Below are 21,850 nucleotides of genomic sequence, written 5' to 3'. Positions count from 1 at the left end.
TTGGATGTCCAGTGGAATCCTCTCCCTGAGGATCAAACGTGGGTTATTTCACTGCAGGCTTTAAAAAAAATCTTTCCTTTCTCTTTGGGCTTCACGCACCGAAAAAAAAAACCCCCACCAAAATCAGATTTTCATGGAATCTGTCCCTAGATGCTCCTTCCCATCGTCACACTTTTCTCAACACCTCACCAATGTAAGTACAGCGTATGCCTACGCTTAGCGTATTAACTTGGGCTTAAGGGCTAATGCTAATTGGAGCCGTGGGTGTGAACCCCTCCCGACGTTGGACTGTGCAGCTGCATGCCCGCGTTAGGTTACCAGCGAAGTGAATGACAAGAGCAGGTTGAGTGGCGAGCCGCTTTACAGAGGTGCACATCGTATACGAGTGCAACATTCAATATTTCATACAGGTTCATCGTGTCACTCGACGGTTCACCTCCTCCGAATCGAAACTACTTTTCAGTTCAAGGTGTAAATGTTGTGCATGGGATGCGTGTCAATCATTCAATAAGGAAAATAATTGCAGAGGTACTTGACAGCTAATTTAATAATCGAGTAATCGTTTGGAGTAGGGCTGGGTCGAAGAAAACGATCGATATATTGATGTGAATCGATTTTCCTTTTCATAGCCCATAAAACCATAAATTGTTAATTTAAATTATAATTAATAATTAATATTTTAATTAAGTCTTTATCCCCATGAATTTTGACACTTATGAAATTGCCTACTACACCTACGCAAGTTGTTTTTTAAATTTTATTTTATTTATTTATTTTTTAATGACTCCAGTGAATGCAACCACAGCGTTTTTAAATATCTCACCTGAAATCAACTACAAATCTGTCGAAGCCGTACAGGAAGAGTATAAATCCAAAGTCAGTGTCAATGCTTCTCTTAACACGCATTATTGAAGATAATCCATTTCAAAATACGCAATTTTCAGGGGAGGAAAAGAAAAACTCGAAAAGGCGAAATATGCTAAATGAATCCTTTGAAGTTTCTTGATCAAGGTCTGATGAGGTAGGCGTAGAATTTGCGTGATACGCTGGCATCATTCATGGTACTTTGAAGTTGTATACGCCGTTGCTGGAAATTTGTCGATTTCCCAAATGCACAACCTCGGGGGCATTTGGCTTGGAGCATGGAGTGACGTTCGAAACTTGCCGGTACATTTCACACTAAGCAGTTTGCACCATGCTTGTTTGTCGGTATAATGATATTACTTTATTATATTACTCTTTAGCTTGTGTATTTGATAATGAACTCAACTGACTCTTCTTTCCCTCCACCGTTGAGGAATCGAGTTTGCATGCTCAGCCCCCCTACTCTGATTGACTTTGTTGAGCGTCGGTCTAATCGGCGGTTTGAAGATGAAGGCTGTATTATGCAAGTGGTGTTGGTGATAATCCTTTCCGGGACTTGTCTCCTATCACTTCTAGTGACCTGTCTGAGCGAGTGTGAGAGGAGAGATAGACACGGTGCGTTCACAACCTCCGACTGTGTCTGCAAGGAAGATCAGGGGTCGCCCTGTAAAAACATTCCCATGCTGCAGCACCGCCCACCATCCACCACCCCGGGTGCTCAACCCTGCCAGAAACTTCCTGGCACACTACAGGGCGAAGAGATACACAAGAAAGACTTTCTGAAATGAGATTTGGAGCATGGATCCACCGAATATGGCTTCATTCAACACGGTGCTGAAAAGCTACATGATAAGAGAAGATTTAATCCTCGCGTCTTTATTTTTTTTGATCGTCTAGTGGTAGTAGCAGCAGTGGTAAAGAAGGGTCATCAGCGTCTGCATTTCCTGAGAGTCCTCAGGAAATTCAACCGAGACTAGAAGCTGCTGCTGGCCTTTTCCCACTCGTCCATCGAGAGCCTGCTGGCTTATTGTGTCTCTACCTGGTATAGCAGCTGCACTGAGGCAGACAGAGTGAAGCTCCAGAGGACAGTTAAAACAGCGCAGCGGATTATTATTATTATTATTATTGGCTCCCCTATCCCCTCCCTGTCGGACATCAACACCACCCGGAGCTTCAGTAGAGCTCACAAGGTCATTAAGGGCATTACTCACCCGAGGACACACCTCTTCGACCAGTTGCCCTCTGGCAGGTGCATCAAAACTTCCAGAGAGCCATCTTCATGCTGAACTTTTATTTATCTATTTATTTTATTTCATTATTTAATCTATGATTAATTTAATTGATATATTTCATGAAATTATTTCTTTTATTTGCACTGGCGAGGGTAGCTTTCCAATCGCGTTGTACACTGCGTACAATAAAGGGCATTCTGATTCCGGTAAAGCACGTCCCCTCCGTTGAGGATCAGCAAAGAACATGACGCCCTATGGCCTTGTTTATCCTCAAACGGGCTCGTTTGAAGGTTTGAACCCGTCCCCGCCTTATTACACAATCAGCAGGTTCGCTTCTTACATGTATGATTAATGGGATTTTTCCTCCTCTCAGCACATTTCTTCCCGCTGTTATTCTAATCTCCTTGAACTGAGTCCGTGCAAATAAATAAAACTCTGAGCACATCAAGTCCACGTTTGACGTTGTAAGTGCTGATTTTGGGCTTACCTCGAATGCGCACGCACACACCCCTGCGGCTTCACATGCTGACCACAACTGTTCTGTAAACCATGGTTAACACAGGCCTGATTCCTCGAGGAGGCCGGCGTTCTTGGGTAGGATGCCAGAAAAGTACTTCAAGACACTTAAGGAGGGAGTTTAAAACCCCCCCCCCAAAAAAAAGGAAAATCGAAACCACAGACGAGGCCCCTATAGTTTGTATGTTGACATATGGATGAAAAGACTCCATAGGGCGGCCAGGGTGGCTTGTTGTTGTAATTATATATTTTTTTTTCCCAGAGATCCAAGGCTGTCTCTCCAAACATGTACAAGCCTGACGCACCTCTGAGATCCGTGCTGAGGCAACAATACAGGCTTGCCTTCCTGACCTCTCCGTCTAGCAGATCCTGCAGACGCACAATGCTCGCCTTAATTACCAGCCTCCGTTCCCGGCAACTATGGCTCAGGCCAATGGTGCCCATTCAGAACCACAGTCGCTCCCTAAGGTGCCCATTCAGGCTCCAACACAAAGCCGGCAGTGTCACTCCCTGATCCCTTGACACCACATCCAGAATTGTGTGCCAGGGCTCGCTGCTTCGCAGCTTCGCGGCTTCGCTTCTCTGTGTGTCCGCATTCTTCATCATTTTAAACTCAGATCGAGAAAAATTGTCTGCCGTTCACACGTGAAAGAATCAATGAGCTCAATTCAACGTAGCGGAAATCAGATAAGGATGAGATTTGGTCTGATAAGATTGCAGACGTTGAGTGTGTGGAAGTTGTGACTCTTTTCAACTGTCCATCATCAATTAAGAGGCAGATTATTTTGAAGGAAAAACCGGCAGCTGCAAAACAACTGTGATCTTACTCAAAGTCGGCAAAGTTGGATTAGTTTCGGAGGAAACCCAGTCCAAAGAAGTAAGACCATCAACTAGGGATGAAACTATTCACTCAAGCCTCGATTCGATTCGCTTTTCGATTTTTAGTTTGGATTTTGAGTCGGTTACATTTTTTTTTTGTCTTTTTTTTCCAAAATGAATAACTAGTTCTATAATTAAAATATGTATCTTGCCCTCCTTGTCACAATGAATAACGTTTTGTAACTTTCCAAAAAATCTTGAAAATGATCGAATCATTTTGACTGACATTTTTGTCTAATCAGGGTTTTGTTAATGCCAAAACTAAACATGAACATAAATAAATGTACAATATATTTGATTGTAATCATTATAAATCCTTTCGTGAGCAAAATGTCCACATCGATTCTTTCATTTTTTTTTTTACATCCATGCATAGTTTAAGCAGTTGAAATTAATTTTGAATCAATTTTTGATTAATCTTTACATTCCTACCATTGACTGAATTTCATCTTTGAGACCATCCTTCCATTAAGGTTTTTTATAACACGTGTTCTCATTCGGTCCATCGATGACGACAAGTGGTGTACACCTCGCACTGTTCATTACAACATTATAATATGTCTTTGAAAAACCACAGTATTTCAAAAATAAAACATTAACAAGGTTTATTCATTGAATTTTTTTTCAAGTTCGGCAGGCCGGATTAAAACGTTGAACGGGCCGCATGTGGCCCCCGGGCCGTAGTTTGCCCACGCCTGATTTAGAATCTTGATTGAACATAGCATAAATGTCTTTGGAATGTGGTACAGAGCATATAATGCTTGAATCTGTTTTTATTTAAATTGCGGATATGGATTTTTGCAACCCAGCCATGACACGGTCATGCCAAGCTATCTGACGAATTGAACCCGTCTTTCAAAAATCCCCGAATGCAGTGTACGTTCCATTTGTTTGTCTCTCATTTCTGCTTTGGTACAATAGTGGCCAACAGCGTAATAAAATTTGAATTAGGTAGAAAGTTCTCAGAGTTCCTCCTCTGTCAATATAATTACGCAAAAAAATAGTCTCTTCCAACTCTCTTCGGGGGCCAGCGGAAAAAATGTGTCACAGAACCTCAAGTCGTTCGAAACAAAATATTCTGGACAGTTGCTTGTCGCCTTCTGCCTATTGGCCGTAGTTGAAGGTCTGCGGTCTCTTTCGCTTCTATCAAAAACACACAAAAGCAACGATGAAGGACTCCCCTAACAGGAATTCACGCCGTAGCGAATATCTGACCTGCGACCCTCCGTCCTCAGTCGCGGCGACCCAGTTCCTGCAGACTCGGTATGGCCGAGGACCCCGGTGACACTGTCGCTGTGTTATGCACACAAGCCACAGTGGGGTTACTGTGCACTTAATCACTCGACGTGTTGCCGGGCAGCAGCAGAAAAGAGAAATTCAACAGACGAGGGGGAAATGCTGTATTATTTAAGAAGGACTGTTGGAAATGAACCGGGGATCGAGGATGAGCATTCGTATCGCTCGCTGCTGTGAAGACTAATTTCCGTTGACAGATTGATGAACAACTGTCGAAAGAGATTGTTTATTTGCTTCAGTTAAGCGGAGCCTGCATTTTATTACTGGCTTGGCAGCGTGATGGGAAGACCGCAGAAAGTTTGTATGGAGATAAAAGCGAACTAAGAGAACTGTAGCTAGTGGTGTCATTTTTTTTTTTTTTTAAAGGAACGCTACGCACATGCGCACAAATGGCTCGTCCTACGAGGTCGGATTTAGAATTTGATGTACTGTACGTAACCAGCTCCGGTAAAATGAATGTATCTTTTGGCTTTGATAGCCGTCAATGGCAGCGAATGAGTTAACACGAATGCGCAAACTTGTCATAACACCGTATCGCTTGACCAGGTGGTGTCAAACTAATTTTCCTATTTCTATTTTCCTTCGGAGGGCTGTCATGACTGTTAACCCAAAAACGATCGCCTCATATTTCATATACATGACAAATTGATCCATTTTTTAAAACGGAGGCCAGAAAAACTGTTCAAATATTAGATTTATTTTAAAAGGGGAATTGATAAAAGTGAATTTATTTTTGCAATTTTGTTATTTCAGCAAGAAACATGAAGTGAAGAACATAATTTGCTTTTTACAGGCCACCTAAAATGATGTGGCGGGCCAGATCTGGCCCCCGGGCCTTGAGTTTGACAACCTGCTGGATACATTTTAGTTGAAGCAAAAAGTTATTCCTTTAAGAGGAATTTGAATATTCCCTTGTCATTTCCTCATAGCACTGCTAATGCTCGTTTCCACACCTTTGACCTCCGCGGCGTCTCGCGGAGGTGAGGTTGAGTATCACGGTTATCAAAACAGGAAGTGGTGCGATTGTTGTCTCAGCAAAAATTGAGCGGAAGAATGGGATTTCTGTACTGAACACAAACCAGCTGGCAGGAAACCACCCTTTTTTTTTTTTTTCGTATCATTCTTCAAGCTTTGATTTCCTATCATGGGAAGTGTCCTCACATTGCTTTCCTTGGCTCGCTGTCTCCAAACTCGTCTCGGGCCTTCAAACTGGAGCCTCCCCCCCCTCCTTTTTTTTTTTTGCGTGTGTGAATCAATTGAGCACCATGCCATGGCAGGGAAACATCCAAACTGCAGCCGTGCAGAACTGGCCAAGGGGCCTGGAGAGATCATGGGTGGAAAATGCGAGGCACTCTCTCATGACAGCCGCGTTGAAAGATTGTTTATCGACAGCGCTCGCAAAAGAGAAGAGCAGGAATAAAAGACAAGGCGAGAGAAAACAGCTGGCGGACGAGAATGTAAATCATTTACCGCTCGATGGGTGACGGGAGTTGGTTAAATAATGATTGCGCAAAGCCAATCGGCAGATGGAGATTGTGATCGCCCTCCTTGGTAGCCGTTGTGGGACACCGTTATTGTCTCTAGCGTTAATATGATAGGAAAGAAACAGCAGTGGTGCCCAATCACCGGGCTGAGGCCCAGCACTGGTCCACGGGCCACTTTGGACGCGGTCGCGGTCATTGATACCCATGAAATAGCCTTAGCAGACTTTTACTTTAAAGTTGGCCCTCGTGGTGGCGCAACGGCTACCTTGACTTCCGTTTCCAATCTTAATTTAATTGAAATGACCAACATCAACACAACGCCATCCCGAAATCATATTCAGTCGCTAATTTAGGACGCTAGTTCATTACGCCGTCATTTTATGGCATGACACAAGGCTCCGGCGTTAGTGGCTACTAGCGGCTAGCAGCTAGCTGTTAGCATTAGCAACGAGTGCCAGTTCCCGCTGCCCCGCTAACACCGGTTGCCGGTCCACAAAAAGTTATGAACTTGGCTGAACCGGTCTGGTAATTTATTAGACGCCTTCCTTAATAAAGTGCCCCTTTGCAGCACTGCAAAGGCAAATTACAATCAGTCAAGACAAATTCTGAAAAACTCAAAAAGATAAAAAAACCCAATTTTAATCCGGTTTTAAAGAAAACAACCAGTTGGTTTGGATGTGCAAAATGTTTCTTTGACAAAGCACCATTGCCAACAGCTTACTCGACATTTGTGAGCAAGAATTGTTTTGATGACGTTGGCGACTTGCTGGAAACTTTTGATGGGTTATTCTGCTGAAAAGCAACCCGGAATGTAGGACACAAGAATATTAAACTCGATTTCAGATTGGTATGTCGTTGACTGTAAGGCTATGCTTTGAATGCCACACGCATTTTTTATGAATCTCGGGATGCGCTTCGACGAGTGACGTCTTCATGATTTACTCACTGAATACTGAAACCAATTCAGTCATCGCCCATTCCAGCCCAAATTCTGTGAATAAACCTGACCAAATGAAATCTGGTCTGCGCAATTTCAACAATAACCTTTGTGAAAGAATGCCAAGTGAAAATAGAACACATTGGCATATAAGTATAGGTTCTTCTCAACAAGTTGTACTTCCCTGCTCGCCAACCTATTTCCGTCAACATCCACGAGCAGATTACACATTACGTTTGGAAACGTTCCAATTTGCAAGCTCTGATCACAAACAAACGTTTGTTGCGTTTGATTTCTGAGAAAAGCAAGATAAAAAAAAAAGAAAATTAAATGCATCATAATTCTGCTTGTCAAAGCTGAAAATTGGCTGTTATCGCTTGAACCCAAGCAGAGGTAATGCAACATGGCTAAATAACTGTGTGACTATTTTGCAAATGAGCCCATTATTCCATCTTTACCCCCACAGCGTCGTAAAAACAACCCAAAAAAAAAAAAAAAAACAGTGTTGCAAAAGAGTTGCGAAATGATCCCGGCCAGTGTGGCCAACCTTTTTAAACGAGGCTTCTGTCAAACCTGCAAGCCTTAAAACTAAACATCTTCCTTCAGTATAGAAAAAAAACCGTAGGCTGTCATGATGGGTTGCCATTATGTTTATGACCAACGTTGAAGTAAAAACACATTTGGGCACAAGTGTCAGCTTCCTCTGGCGTGAACATCTCGCCTTCGGCTCGCATCGTCACACCGTTAGAAGGAGATAATGGCCACCATTTGCCACAAGACACTAAATGCCGCCGAAATGATCGCCACTTTGAGGTGTGAGGCCCGTTCAAGTGTGGCATATGGTCTCCATCCGGATCCAGTACTGTCAGCATTTGGGAATGAAGTCATTCATTCAACAGATTGGCACCCAAAACAAGTGGCCGCGTATCAAATATCTTGCCGGGCATATTCCAAGGTCTTATAAATACTCTCAGGCCAGTGGCACCAGAACCAATCCGTCAAAAGGAGCATTGTCATGAAGCCAGAAAGAACGCTGAACTGTGCTGCTTTTCTGTTATGCTACGCTTATCTTGATTTTTTTTTTTTTTTTTTTTTTAACTACTCAAACAAACAGCACAAACAAACCATTCCACGTTCAAGTGGACGAAGACACAATAAATCTTCGCAGCAGCAGCAGAGCAAAAAAAAAAAAGACGTTTTACATTTACATTTGATTATCTCATTTCAAACAAGCGTCATGTTCGGAGCTTTTTCGCATACATGGTGGTCTTTCTTTATTTGAAAGCACAACATGGCGGCGTCAGCGGGCACCGGGTAGCACCCAAAGACCACATTAGTTGCTTGCACGCCTCTTCTAAAAATAGCACACCGCTCATGGAACATTGTGATTTCCTATTAATGTTCTCGAAGTCATGATTTGATTGAGTCAACACTTCGCAGAAATGGATTCAAATCATGTGATGTTGATATTTATAACGAGTTAAGTTGTTGTTGTTCGTGATGAATGTGACAAAGCTTTAAGGTGATCAGTGCATTTACATTGATTAATATTATTCTTTATTAATTTTTACTTATAATTAAAGGTAGTTTGAAGATATTTGTTATGAACTGGGAGCCATTAGCATTAAGCGTCATACAAGGAGTAGCGCTCAGTTGTAAAATGGTTTTAAACAAAAAATACGGCCCACCTACTACCAAAACTTTATTATTTAATATATTGTTAACGTGCCAAGACTGCTCTGTTTGTCATTCCGTACGTCTACCTGCAAAGAGCTGGATTTAACCAAAGAAATCTTGTTGAAGATTTAAAGTTTTGAAATAGCTAGCTTGAAGAAGCTAGCATCACTCAGCTAGAATTTGCTTATCATCCAGTGACACTTTGTTCCTCGATAAAATACTCATGATTCTATGACTCAACTTATCGCTTCCGAATAAAAGTCAAGCAAAAAAAAAAAAAAAAAGGGAAGTCTTACGGCCGCAGGGATCTCATTCCTTGAGCTAATAAACGTAGAGAAATTAGCATGATGTCTAGTAACGCACCATTTGGAGTCGAGAAAATTAGGCATTGGAATCTTCAAATTATTTTGAATATCTTTGAGACCCAATTAAAAGATGTCATCCATGTCAAATGAAATGATTTAAAAAAAAAAAAAAAAAAAATTATTAAAAAAAGACTATCATTGATGTCTTTACGCTGAACATTCCTCAAGAAGTCCGCTGTTTTTTTTTTTCTGTAGTTAGATACTTTCAAGAGAGCTGTTTATTTTTTTTTGGATGACTGATTTGGAAGTCATTTAAAATAAAATGTCAGTGCCTTAGATGGTTTTGCGTTAAATATGTCAACAATTCCGTACAGACACGGACCACCCATATGTATAAAACCGTCTTTTAATTTTCCATAAGTTCATCACTAAATGCAAAAATATGTCATTCCGCGCATCGTTTTCATCGACCATATTCGAGGTGAGGCCAACTGTTGGAGGGCTTATTATCCCCCCCCCCCCTCGAGTTGAAGCAAATCATGAGTGCAAGTGGAAGACATCTTGGAAGCGAGCCAAGGCGTGGCAGTGGCGGCGAGGGGCATTCTGCTCATGACTGGGGGAGCGACCTCATTTTCCGAATAAAAGCCAGTTTACATAACACCTCTGTCCCCGTGACGAAGGCGAGCGGCGGACTGCCAGGCCTGTGGTTTTCCCTCGACTATCAAGAACCATTGTCTCCACTCCCCCATTAGTGGCTCCACGTTAACATGTTATTACAAAAAAAAAAATAATAATTGCTCTTACAATTTCAGCAACACATAAATACTTTGGTGGCCTCCGCTATTTCATTACCTTGCACTCCGCCAAGCAGTCGAAGAGATATCCAAACTCCAATGCAAGTACGATCACATAAAGTCAGGATCCAAAAATGGTGTTTCGCGAGAAGAATGACCTGATTCCGTCAGTAGCAACTGGGCCGTTTGCGCATTTGAATGGAATTAAATCCTAATGACAAGTCAGATGCATCGTCCCAAAACACATTAAATATGGATCGTTTCAAAATCCAAGCGTTGCGTCATCGCCGCAAAATGTGTGTCACACGGCGTTATTGGGGTCGAGAGACGACCCCACGAGTGACCGGCAGGTAATAGTATAAGTGATCAAGCACAATTGGAAGGTAAAGTCACGGCCAGCGGGCCCACGAGAGCGTTAAAGAATCAGGATGTTGATGAAGTGTGTAGGTGTGGACGCCGTTTGGAGACTTTGCGGCATTTTGAATTACTGCTGGCAGTTTAACAACAGCTGAAACAGAAACCAGAAGGAGTCTTGATTTTGAGTTTGACCCTGGAATGCTGACATCTCTGGCGAGATTGAGTCCGTTTTTTCTTTTTTTTACGGCCATTGTCGGGGGCTTATTTAAAACAGCATTTCAATGTATCATTTTAAGACACGCTGTAAAGTAGACATCATGCGGTTTTCAGAACTGGCTTGATAGAGATTTGGAAAAGATAACAAGCGTGCTGGGATTATGGATTAGTGTGCAAACACTTGCTCCGATGTTGAGCGTTTACAGTCGTTTGATTAATGCTCGCGTCTCCGCATTAGTTCTGCGAAAATGGAGGCGATTGTAACTTGTTGCATGATCTACTCCTGGCCAAATCCCCATTCGAGTGGTCAATAGATGATCTAATTCCCACACTTTGGACTTTGGCTTTTTCGCTTAAGATTTTTCATCAGCGCGCAGGTCTTTTAAGGACCTCCTGAGACCAGCCATCATATGTCATAAAGCCAGTCAATCTCACATCTGCTCCTCGTTACTCTTTCATGCAAAAGAAACAGAGCGCTGGGATTCGCCGTTGCACTTCACCCAGGCAATGGGAGAGGAATAAGAATGGAGAGGAAAATGAAAGAAGCAGGAGTCTGACGAGAAACAACTTCGTTTAAAGTCCAGTGAAATCAGATCAGTTTTAGACTCTACTCCTCAGCGTGGATTTTGCCGTTACAGGTCAGCATAGGACACCAAAGTGAACACCTGCAACATGTGCAAACCTCATCTTGATATGCCTCAGAGGAAGTTAACTCTATTTGGAGTTACTTTCGTCTCTCGTTTTTAGTTGAGAAGGAAAGACGTACCGTAGCTCCGAAAACAACAGAAATCACCTCACAATATTTTCGACATTCTTTTCGTTGGACATATGTTTTTTTTTTCCGACTTAGACAAGCTCCCATTTTTTTTTATTGGGGGGAGGGCGACAATTTTTATGAATAAGGCCGGACGGGTACCTAGATCGCGGCCGGAGGGCGGGGGACTGACCGGCAAAAAAAGGTCAAGTGCTCAGCTCTGGAAATGACACGACCGAATAAATCTTTGGTGAGCTAACAACCTATTCATGAAACTGTGTCTTGGAGAAAGCTGTTAAGATTTTCTTGTGCTTGCGCTCACGGGGGTCAATATGTTCAGTTCTGGAGGGATTTTCAAAAAGTCTCAGAAGAGATGCTAGAAGGGTGTGAACACTCGCAAAATACCGTTTCACAATCTCGAAGTTGGTAACACAAGTCAACCACGTTCACTTTGAAGACCCTCTGCTTGACCACACCCCCAACCAATCACACACCGCCACCTCAAAACAAGCTAATTTCAGCCATGTTCTCAAAACGGGGGCAAAAAACGTGATAGGATTCTTGATCATCGGGGTATTTTGACAAAAAAAAATATTTTTTGTCACATGTCTCATCTGCAACATGTGCCAGTCATCAGAAAACCGTAAAAAATAAGTGCAAGTGAACACAACATGACCTCCAAGTACCGGACAAAATACGGTGAAGCATAGAACCCGTTCCATTCGCCAAGTTTGTTAATCTAAGATATCCTTAAAACCTCTGAAGCCCGCTTCCACGTAAAACCGCCTTGAGAGAAGTTCAACGCTAATTTTTTTCTTACTTTTTATGAGACTAGAGTTACATCACAATGTGAAAGAACGCTGCTTTCTGATTTACAGTTTTGCCAGGTGAACGCTTATGATTACTAACATTCATTTTGATAAGCTTTTTGATGGATGAGAAGTCGTCTCTGGGGTCATGACCAAAAAAAAAAAAAAAAAGCTGCGGCCAAAGGAAGACGCATTATACAAGAATGAATCAGAGATGAGCATGAAGAATGGAGCAGATACATGAAATCCATTTGGCTAAATCCAAGAGGACAGCTGTTCATGTTTGGAGCAATTAAATGATAAATCCATGCGACTTAACCCTTGAATGAGCCTGACTCGTTCATGACGGATGATTCCTAGCGGCCGGTTGAACGCATCGCAGTTGAGAGGAAGGCGAAACGCACAAATATACACACACACACACACACACACACAGACTTGCACACATGACTTCCGAAGACAGAGGCCAGCCTGTTTTACAAGTAGGTCAGAGCAGAGATAGAGAGAGGCAGCGTGAGGGAGAGAGCCAGCCAGAAAAAGACTGCGGCCAGGTCATTTTCAGATGAAACAAATTAAAAGACGCGTAGCAACACAAGATAATTAAATTGAAAACACCGCCTGAGTCATTCTACGGGAACAATAACGTGCTGATCGTGTAACGCTGATCTTTCTGTTCGTCTGTTATGTAATAAATGGCGGCTTACCTGAGGGCAGTCTTTGATGTAATGACCCTTGTTGAAGCACAGGTGGCACAAATAATTGGGCGGCGGTCTCTTGTTGGGTTTTCTTGGCTCTGACGACAGGGAGAGGTCTGAGAAGTGATCCGTCAGCGAGTTGAGTCCATCCACGATGTTGTTGAGGGAGCCATAGGGCGATACATTCTTATACACGTTGTTGTTTAAGGCCTGCGGGAGAGAAGACATGCATGAGGTTTGAACCTGGTGCCGACAGTACCGAGTACTGTAACAAACACTGCTGGGCCGAGACCACCTCTTGTAAGGGTGTTTCATATCTGAAGTTGCGTCATAATAGTAGTGATTGACCGATTATCTGGGGACGATATTTGGCATTTTGCCGATAATCGGCATCGGCCTTTTTAATAACTTTCAAGGCCGATAAATTAAAAGCTGGTTTATTTTGGCTCGCTGCAGCACACTCCTCTCTCTCTTTGCTGTGCTGGTGGTCCCGCCTGCAGAAGCAGGTTGTCCCGCTCACAGCACCATCTGATTGGTTCCTTGTGCAGTGGTTAGCGGCCAATCAGCAGTAAGCTGCCTGTTTGCTTTTTCACCTCGAGTCACACGCACAACAACACACTAAATTTTAACAACTCAGAACTAACAGAAAACTATTTGCCGTAGTAAACTTCAAAGAGATGTTTGTTTTCATTAAACTATAAGACATCGGCCCAAAAAAAAGCATATCGGTCTATCACTGCATGATAGATGAGGCTGCTTTGCGTTTTAATTCAACCGTACATCACCGCCCCAATCCCAATCCTGGTTTGGTTTGTCTGATGTGAACACAGTAATTGAACAGGTTTGGAGTGTTCCAGACCAAACCACCTGGACCGAGACCTTCCTCTTCACAGTCGTCTTTGTAAGGAACTTCCAAACTTCATCTGGTGTGATTTAGTCGTGGTGCGAATGTGATCCGACCTCGGTCCAAGCCAACTCGCAAACAAATGAGCTTCCACTGCATAACTACGCCTTGTAAACAGATCTGAAGGTTGATTTACCAAAAATATTCATCTCATGGACTAAACAGCGTTTACTCTACGTTTACAAACCCATCAACTGATTTGGCCAGTGTATGCATAAAAAAAAAAAAAATAAATAAATAAAAACACCAGAAAAGACGCAAGGTTCTTTTTGTGTTCACATTGCAAGTAGATTTGACTTTTTTGTTGAATTTAGGACAGGTGGACCTGGAGCCCTTTCGTTCACGTTGCACAAGTTACGCAAGCTGCTTCACTGACCTGAAGTCAACGAAACCGAGACCACCGTCGGAGGTCATCTCAGCTCTGTTCACGATCTAAGTTCATCTGAAATGTTCGCAAAAAGCGCAGAAAATGTTTGAATCATCATTTGGACACCTCAAAGTGTAAAAAGACACCAAAGTCGGGCTTAATCTGACTCGGTCCAAACAAACACTGCATTTCTCTCACGTTTCAAAATTCTGTGTTTAATAAGCAATTTCCTCCGCATGTGTTTTCTCCAATTTCTGCCGGACAAAAACAAAAATGAGGAAAGAAAAAACCCAAAAGACCCCAGATCTTTTCTCTCATTAAATTCAGAACATCTGGCGAGAGTCCCAGCTGTGCTCATGAGCTGGAAAAGTACTAAGCAGGTTCGCAGAGGAGAAGAACAGGACCTAACAGAGGATGAGTCATTGTAAACAAAATGGAAGGCATGTTCCTTCGCCAGCCTGCGGAACATCAGCAATGTCACCAGATGCTGCTGGCGGTAAACAAGCGCCGGTCAGTTTGTGTTGCGGCACAACGCAAGAGAAGCATGCCGCTGACCCAGCTGCCATCTGAATATTAATAGCAGGACGAAAGCAGCCCACTGAGCTTCATTTCCCTTCCTCCGTTCTAAAGAAAAGCCGTTTGGATCATGTGAACATCACTCCTTCCAAAAGTGTCCTCCAGTCGCCTCTTGTCACTGTTGGCGTGCGACCCGAAGCACATCCGAGAACTCGAGACGTTTGAATCACACTTGACGATTAGCATTACTGGCTTTCAATTTTTTTCTCGGCGCGTAACGACAAAGCTCTTAATTTTATGAACGTCAGTCGCTATTACGCATCCATCAATTGAGAGTAGTCTCAAGCCAGTCCCAAATTGAGTCCAGTCGAAGACAAGTCTTGATTCATTTGGGTCAAGTCTGAGGCAAGTCTTGGGTCCTTTGTTCTTAGTCCCAAGAAATCCCCAAATTATTTTCATCAGAGTCAAGGAACGCATCTTAATAGCACCCCTTACGTCTCGTCTTCCCCCTTTGAAATCCACGACAAACCAGACGTGCCCCAATTCTCCGGTTTGCAAACGAGGGGGCCCTTCAGCACGAAGACGGTCCCCGACTTCCCTAAGTTCTAGACACGCCCCCTCGGCAACAAATATGATGATATCAACGAACGAGAAGAAGCGGGAAACACAAAAATTGCAAGTACTATATTTCCGCTTCATCGTTCTGTACTTTGCTACCATGACGACTTTTGAGTTGCGGGTTGAAACGTTTTCTGGAGAGCTCACTGACGGACTGAACAATAATGCTCGAAGCCGGGTAGTTGCTTCTGAATGGCGTGACAAATTGATTTTCATACCAGTCTGACTCATTTTCATTCGATATTTGTAGCTTATCGTAATTAGCCGTGTTTGTTGGTTAACGCGCGCTAGCACAGTAGCGGCTAATAGCATCGAGGCTAGGCTGCTTCTGAATTGTTTGGCGTTCGTTTTTCATTTTTTCGTTGTGTCGTCAATAATGTCATGTCGTTATTATTCGGAAGAAATGTCACGTCTTCTTACGACGCAACCTGACGTGGCGGATCTCGTGCGTCCTTATTTTGCGATTGGCCCTAAATAGGGAAAATTGCGGGCGAAAAGGTTTGGGACTGTCTTCAGTCTTGAAACAAAAAAACTGCTTGAGCCTAAAATTGATCATCTGACGGCTCTTTGAAACTTTGTTTTCGGCTTCCTTTAAATTTGGACCAAATGATTTCAGATTTGCTCGAAACGTTTTCCGAAATTGTTCGGGCCTGACTTGGACCAAAAAGACTTGATGAAACGTGACAAACTGACAAAGAAATAAATGTTTCGACTCGGTCTTATCAAATGCCGATAGTTTGCCAACAAACTACATCTGGCATCAAATGATTTCTCCTTTAACTGTTCTAATGACAGAACGCCACAATAAAGCGAACGACGCAGTGAGCGGGCTTGATGAGATCCGCAGATAAATTCATCCTCATCACGGAGGGTCAAGCAGTTTTTGGTCTCCAGCCCAGTGTCTGGGAAATAATGTTGCTGTTTAATGTTGCATTGCACAGGAACCTAAAACTTGGCAACCTGTCCACGGCTCGGTGCCAGATCTATATATCTGCGGCGTGTTTGCCGTGGACTCTCGAACCGGATCCAGCTTTGAGGCTGCGTTCATTTATTGCATGTTGTCACTGTAAATCAAGCATCACAGTCCTGTCCGTTCTCAGGTTTTCCATCTGCCATGCCTTTCAGCCCCGGACGGGTATTACTGTGTTATGCGTTACCACACACACACACACACACGCACGCACACACGCATGTTTGTGTATTCACTTTGCGTCACTTGTTGTGGTGCTACTTTGACAAACACAAAAGTTCATTCTTTGGTTTCGCTCCCCAGCTGGCAGACCAAATCAAAGTGATTTCACACAAAGAGTGGGGGGGGCGGGGGGGATTGTTAGGTGAGCCAGTATGAAGTGAGAGTGTGGTGGATCGAGCACATCAGGCCAAACAAAAAGCAAGCAAGATAAGCATTTGTTTTCCTAGATTTAAGATGGTGGTGTCGGCACATCGGGGGGGGCAATCACGCTCTGTTGTTTTAAAACCGGAGCTGTTGTGCCTGGTGGGTGACCCGAGTTAACATAAAACTGCAGGAAGTTGCAAAGGAAACCGCTATAGGTTAGAGTTAATGTCCCTCGGAAACAAAAACAGAAAGATTCCAACGATATATTGCATAAGCGTACGTGGGTTGTTTTTTTTTTTAATGAGAACGAAGCTACGTCGGTGGATGACGATCAACGGGCAGCGCCAGTTCGGACTTTTGCGCTCTGGTGTCTTGAAAACAACTGCATTACTCATTATTTAGCTTGGCGTCGTCGGCATAGAAAGTTGCAAAATCCCCGGTGCCCCTAAACTGTTTCCAGGCCGTATGCAAGCTCGCTCGCTTTGAAACGCGTTATTCTCATGTGGATTGAATTGCATTACACAATTGCGTGTAATGCTTTGTGTGCACACCCATTCTTCCGAGGACTGTTTCATGTTAAGTGACGTCTGGAGCTATTACCGTAATAAAGAACACGAGCACGTCGACTTTGAGTGTGAAAACTGCAGTTTAATAAACACACGAGGAATATAAGCGAGCGAGTGTGCCTTAGCCGAGTTTGTAGTAGGTTTGGGCTCTGCACACATTAATGTCATATTTGTCCCTAAAATTACACAGCGCTTCAAAAATAGACAATATGCAAACACGAGTTGATTTTGTGTTTGCACGACCGTGTCTATTTGAAGAAGTAAAAAAAAAAAACTGCTGTGGACTGCTCAGCTGACCTATCCAAGTCTAAAACTAGTTCAAATTAATTTCGCCTTAATACAAGTTATTTCGGGCCGAGTCTCAGGTCACGTTTTATTTGTGCAAAAGGACAGTGAAAGTTGTGTCACAGTTTTCGGGAGACCAAATTAATTGGGATCTGTTTCATCTTTTGAAACTTGGACCTAGTTGAGACTCAGATCAAATGAATCAAGACATTTGTGGGCAACCTATGGGCCACGTGCCATATACGGCCCCTGAAGGCAGTTAATTTGGCCCTCTGTACAATTATGCAAGCTCATAAAACCTCAGAGGAACACTGAACCCGCATTGGACCCATCTTTGTATCTTTTCTTTTAATCAATTTAGTATAGCATTTTCATTCGCCACCCCTGACTTTTAAAGGCTTCCTTGACACTTGTCATACACACTAATAAAAATCTGCGACTTTAAATAGTAGGCATGCAAAATCGTCAGCTGTAGCTCATTTTATACATGGACTTTTTAGCACGAGGGTGACTGAATTATCATAGAAATTCTACTTCTAGTCGGATAATGTTGCTAAAACTTCATAATAACACCCCCAGAAGGGTGGCTGAAGTCATGCTCCATATAAAAATGATCACAGCGGGTGTATCCTACCAGAATAGTCCTTGCTGTCCGTGCGCTAACATTCCCTGCACAGGCATGCATCCAGCTTGGTTACTTGAAACACACTCGCTCACCCCCCCCCCCCCCCCCCCAAAAAAAAAAAAAAGATTATTACACATAAATGTCACCTCATTGCGCTGCAGCTGAAAGAAGTTGTTGAGATAGTTGGAGTTGAGGGAAGAGCTCAAGTCGGCCGAGGCGGGACTCTTGCTGAAGTTGAGATCCGGGTGGGAAGAGTTGGGTTCGGGTCTGAAGGCGTCAAAGGCGCTGGTCTGGTGGTGGGGGTCTTGCAAAGAGAGATAGACCCAGTTGAGGAGTTGCGCAGGCTGGTACACGGAGGCACTCGTGTCTATGGCAGACAATAAGCTCATCTTCAATCCAAAGGGCTGAACTCGACTTGCCACCGCTGATACTTTCAATGGAACTCGTTCCTTGGTGGCTTTTTTCCTCGGCGCGAGAAGTCGAGTTCTCCTTCTTGATCCCGGAAAAAGAGAGCCCTTGTACGCTCCTCACGCCCGGAGCCTGGCCCCAGTTAAGTCTTAGTCAAAAGTCATAGCGCTAACATGTCAGTATAAAAAGTTTTCCCCTTGCTCCCCATGGTCCGCTATCTGCCTTTATTGCAGTGGGGCCGGGAGAGCTGCTTTGAATATTGAATGAGGGCGGTGGAGAGTCGTCGGGGACGCGAGCCAATCAGCGCTTGGCCACGTGAATATTCATGAACGGCGTTTTGCACCAAATGGGTCGTCGGCCAAATCTGTTCCTAGAATCCTCTGCCACCACTAAATTCATTTATCACACGAGCGTTTGCATCAAATGTACTTGTTTTTTTTTTTAAAGTGGTGTCAGAAATAATTAGATAGTTTTTCAGTTTCATGATTTTAAATTGCTCATGGAGGTTTATTTTTTTCAAATTTTCTGTCAAAATACAGTCCCAGATGTAGATGGGGGGGGGAATAAGAAAAAAAATGATAGATCGTGTAGATTTTTGACAGAAGTTACTTGCCAGTTAACACCCAATGAATCAGCCTGCAGGTGGCAGGCTCGGCAAGACCGCCAGACGTGAAAGCCTTCAAAATGGCTCCCTCTTGTGGCGTATTTAATCATTATTACAATGCTGTATGTTCTGTAAAGTACAGTACAGTAATCAAATTTATTTTTGCAACATTATCGTGAAACCATATACATTAAACTAAAAATGAATGCTTTTTTTGAAATGCATATCATTCAGTTACTTGTTTAATAATGATTATAAATAATGAAATATTTTACACTTTTATGACGTGGGCAAATTTAGTTTGATTCGTTTTCGAAATGTGGGTCATTTTCTGTTTAGATTTCATAAGTAGTTTCAGAAAAACACGTGCCGTCCTGTAAAAAAAAAAAAAACCACGTCGTGGAACATTATGCGCAACAACGGGTCATTGCTTTAAGTCAGTCTAATTGCCAATTACGTATGCGTTCCGTGAGTGGAAAAAAATGCGTTGTTGACTTTATTTGGCGTTGTCAAATTTTGACAGCGACGTGACGGGCCGCGCAAGTGTGACACATACATTGGTGGGCGTGTCCTTCCTTCAAGATGGAAATTCTCGATTGACCCACCCACCGCAAGCCTCAAACGTCGTTCACCAGAAGCCCGATTGCACCAGGAAGAAGAAGTCCGACAGGCCCAAGTAAGTTCCCATTTCTCACAAGGACGCTCATTTTCGGACAAAATCTTCGAAATACCTCAAGACATGTCAACTGTGGAGACGTAGCGCCTATTTTGGGAGGCGTTTCGTGGTGTAGCGTTACTCTTTTTTTTTTTTTTTCTTCTCTCTCTTTTTTTTCTCTCTCGCTATCTCGGCCACTGCATGTTTATCTTTAGCTCGACTTAAACGTTCTTCGGCTAGGCACTATTTTTGCCTCAGTCTTCTTTTTTTATATCGTAGTTACGATATAGTTTGGCAAATGTTCCGTGATTTGTTTTAGCTCGAAGCAAGGTTGGACTGGCCCGTTCAAGGAGTCGGCTAGTAAACCTCAGTCGAGCTAAGCTACAGGACAGGACAGGACAGGACAGTGCAGTCCACTGTTGGTCTTAGCTACTGTGTGTTTAACAGCCTTTGTCATTTTGTTGACTCTCTCATCAAGATACAATAAAAAAGGAAACATCAAATAAGGAAGTCAGTGCAGTTACTTAATAAGAGCACTGCTGTTTTTTTTTTTTTTTTTTAAAACACCATTGTAGTGTTCTGATCTGTCAAGTATTATTTGTAACCGCTCACTTTTAGTGCATGTAAATCCAGCGAGGTCATACATGTAAAAAGCAGACCATATACGAGTTTAATTCGCGTGTTATACAAAGAAGGTAAACGCTGCAATGAAAGGTCCCATTACATAAGATGAGTAAAGTATACCAAAAAAATGCCTAAAGGTGGGAAATACCCCTCCCCGAATTATTTTTTTCAAGTGGTATATTTGACAATTCTGTTTCTAGCCTTGGGGAAGCTTAAAGAAGAAATCTAAAAGTCTTGTCATGAATTGTACTTTGTGTTGTTTTAATTAGGGATGGGTTTAAAAGGAAGGAAAATGAATTTGTGCTTTGTGGTCTTAGAAGAAAAGAAAATGTACACATTTCTCTGTCAATGTATTTCAAGTGTACCCTCCAGAGGTTGCGTCGTGTCTCTGTTTGGTTTTTGTGTTTCGTTCCAATATTTGGTCCTGGAACTGGTGGAGTTGCAACGCCGTACAAACTCGGAAATTTCTATTCCCGGATGCTGGTCGACTCCAATTTATTCGCATTTGGAAACAATTATTTCTCATGAGAAATACAAGTCTACTGCCTCCATCATAAAAACGGCTTTAATGTGCAGGCCATTTTGAGGTGTTATTTTTAACATTCTTGATCGAATCACTTAAACGATGGGAAATATACACTTGCACTATGCACTGTTTTGCGTTTTTCCTTTGCAGCCATGAGTTACCCTGGCTACCCTCCTCAAGCTGGTGGATACCCGCCACAAGCTGGTGCTTACCCACCCCAAGCAGGCGGCTACCCTCCTCAGCCTGGTGCCTACCCACCTCAGGCTGGTGCATATCCACCCCAACCTGGTGCCTACCCTCCTCAAGCGGGCGGTTATCCACCTCAAGCGGGCGGTTATCCACCTCAAGCGGGCGGCTACCCTCCCCAGGCAGGAGGTTACCCACCCCAGGCAGGAGGTTACCCACCCCATGCTGGAGGATACCCACCAGCACCTCCACCAGGTAAGGCAAGCGTGGGGAACCGTGCTCATCTGCCCCCCCCCCCAAAAGTGTTTCTTCTCCTTCTTCCTGGTTTTTCTTTTTATTTATTTTTTTAATATAAGTAGCCTGGCGGACATGTTTTCCCCCTTCCCCAAAGCAAACAAACCTCTGTTGTTGCTAAGCGACACAAGTAGCTTCTCACTTCTACAGTGCTCCCATTCTGAGTTCAACACTGTCACCGACTTGTCGACAAGGCGGAAAGTTCCAGCGAGAGGAGTCATTCCGCCGTTCTTTGTCCCATTTTAATATTCCTAATGCTTTGGTATTTTGGAAGCCAATGCAATGCGGGTAACGGTTGAATGTTTGTTTTGTGCTGCAGGCAGCTGGGGAGGCGGGCCTGCTGGCGGATATCCCTCCATTGGTGTGGACAACCTGGCCAACCCGGGATACAATGCCGGCATGGTAGGTTGACTTCATTCAGAAATGGTCCTGCATCTTGAAAACGATTTTTAAATGTATGTAATGAGGCATTGAGTATTGCAGTTAGAATGAGTTTCACATCCGTAACTGGGCTATGCCGT

The 21,850-nt window shown here is 43.3% G+C and overlaps 2 protein-coding genes across 4 annotated transcripts in view; one reads left to right on the top strand and one right to left on the bottom strand.

Annotated features, from left to right (window-relative positions):
• Positions 1 to 18,676, bottom strand: part of zcchc24 (zinc finger, CCHC domain containing 24) — a 40,640-nt gene extending 21,964 nt beyond the window's left edge. The window contains exons 1-3 of one of the 2 annotated variants that reach the window (XM_088305275.1): positions 18,179 to 18,676; positions 12,825 to 13,025; positions 4,623 to 4,784 (exon numbers count right to left, since the gene is read on the bottom strand). In XM_088305275.1, coding sequence (XP_088161401.1) covers positions 4,638 to 4,784; positions 12,825 to 13,025; positions 18,179 to 18,421 — 591 coding nt within the window. In that variant the 5' untranslated portion in view covers positions 18,422 to 18,676 and the 3' untranslated portion in view covers positions 4,623 to 4,637. Of the gene's footprint in view, positions 1 to 4,622; positions 4,785 to 12,824; positions 13,026 to 18,178 lie in introns of those variants that run through there. The other variant, XM_088305274.1, reaches the window with a different exon arrangement.
• The window catches only part of LOC148329951 (annexin A4-like), a 38,218-nt gene that overhangs the window by 11,840 nt on the left and 4,528 nt on the right, over positions 1 to 21,850 (top strand). For both annotated transcript variants that reach the window (XM_088305272.1, XM_088305273.1), the window contains exons 2-4: positions 19,568 to 19,720; positions 21,000 to 21,290; positions 21,649 to 21,731. In XM_088305272.1, coding sequence (XP_088161398.1) covers positions 21,002 to 21,290; positions 21,649 to 21,731 — 372 coding nt within the window. In that variant the 5' untranslated portion in view covers positions 19,568 to 19,720; positions 21,000 to 21,001. The remainder of the gene's footprint in view (positions 1 to 19,567; positions 19,721 to 20,999; positions 21,291 to 21,648; positions 21,732 to 21,850) is intronic.

Source organism: Idiotropiscis lumnitzeri, chromosome 9 (assembly GCF_059441095.1).
Source record: "Idiotropiscis lumnitzeri isolate Australia: NSW breed Sydney's pygmy pipehorse chromosome 9, RoL_Ilum_1.0, whole genome shotgun sequence".
Classification (NCBI taxonomy): domain Eukaryota; kingdom Metazoa; phylum Chordata; class Actinopteri; order Syngnathiformes; family Syngnathidae; genus Idiotropiscis; species Idiotropiscis lumnitzeri.
Note: the sequence above shows the minus strand (reverse complement) of the source record. Positions and strands in the feature narration are given on the sequence as shown.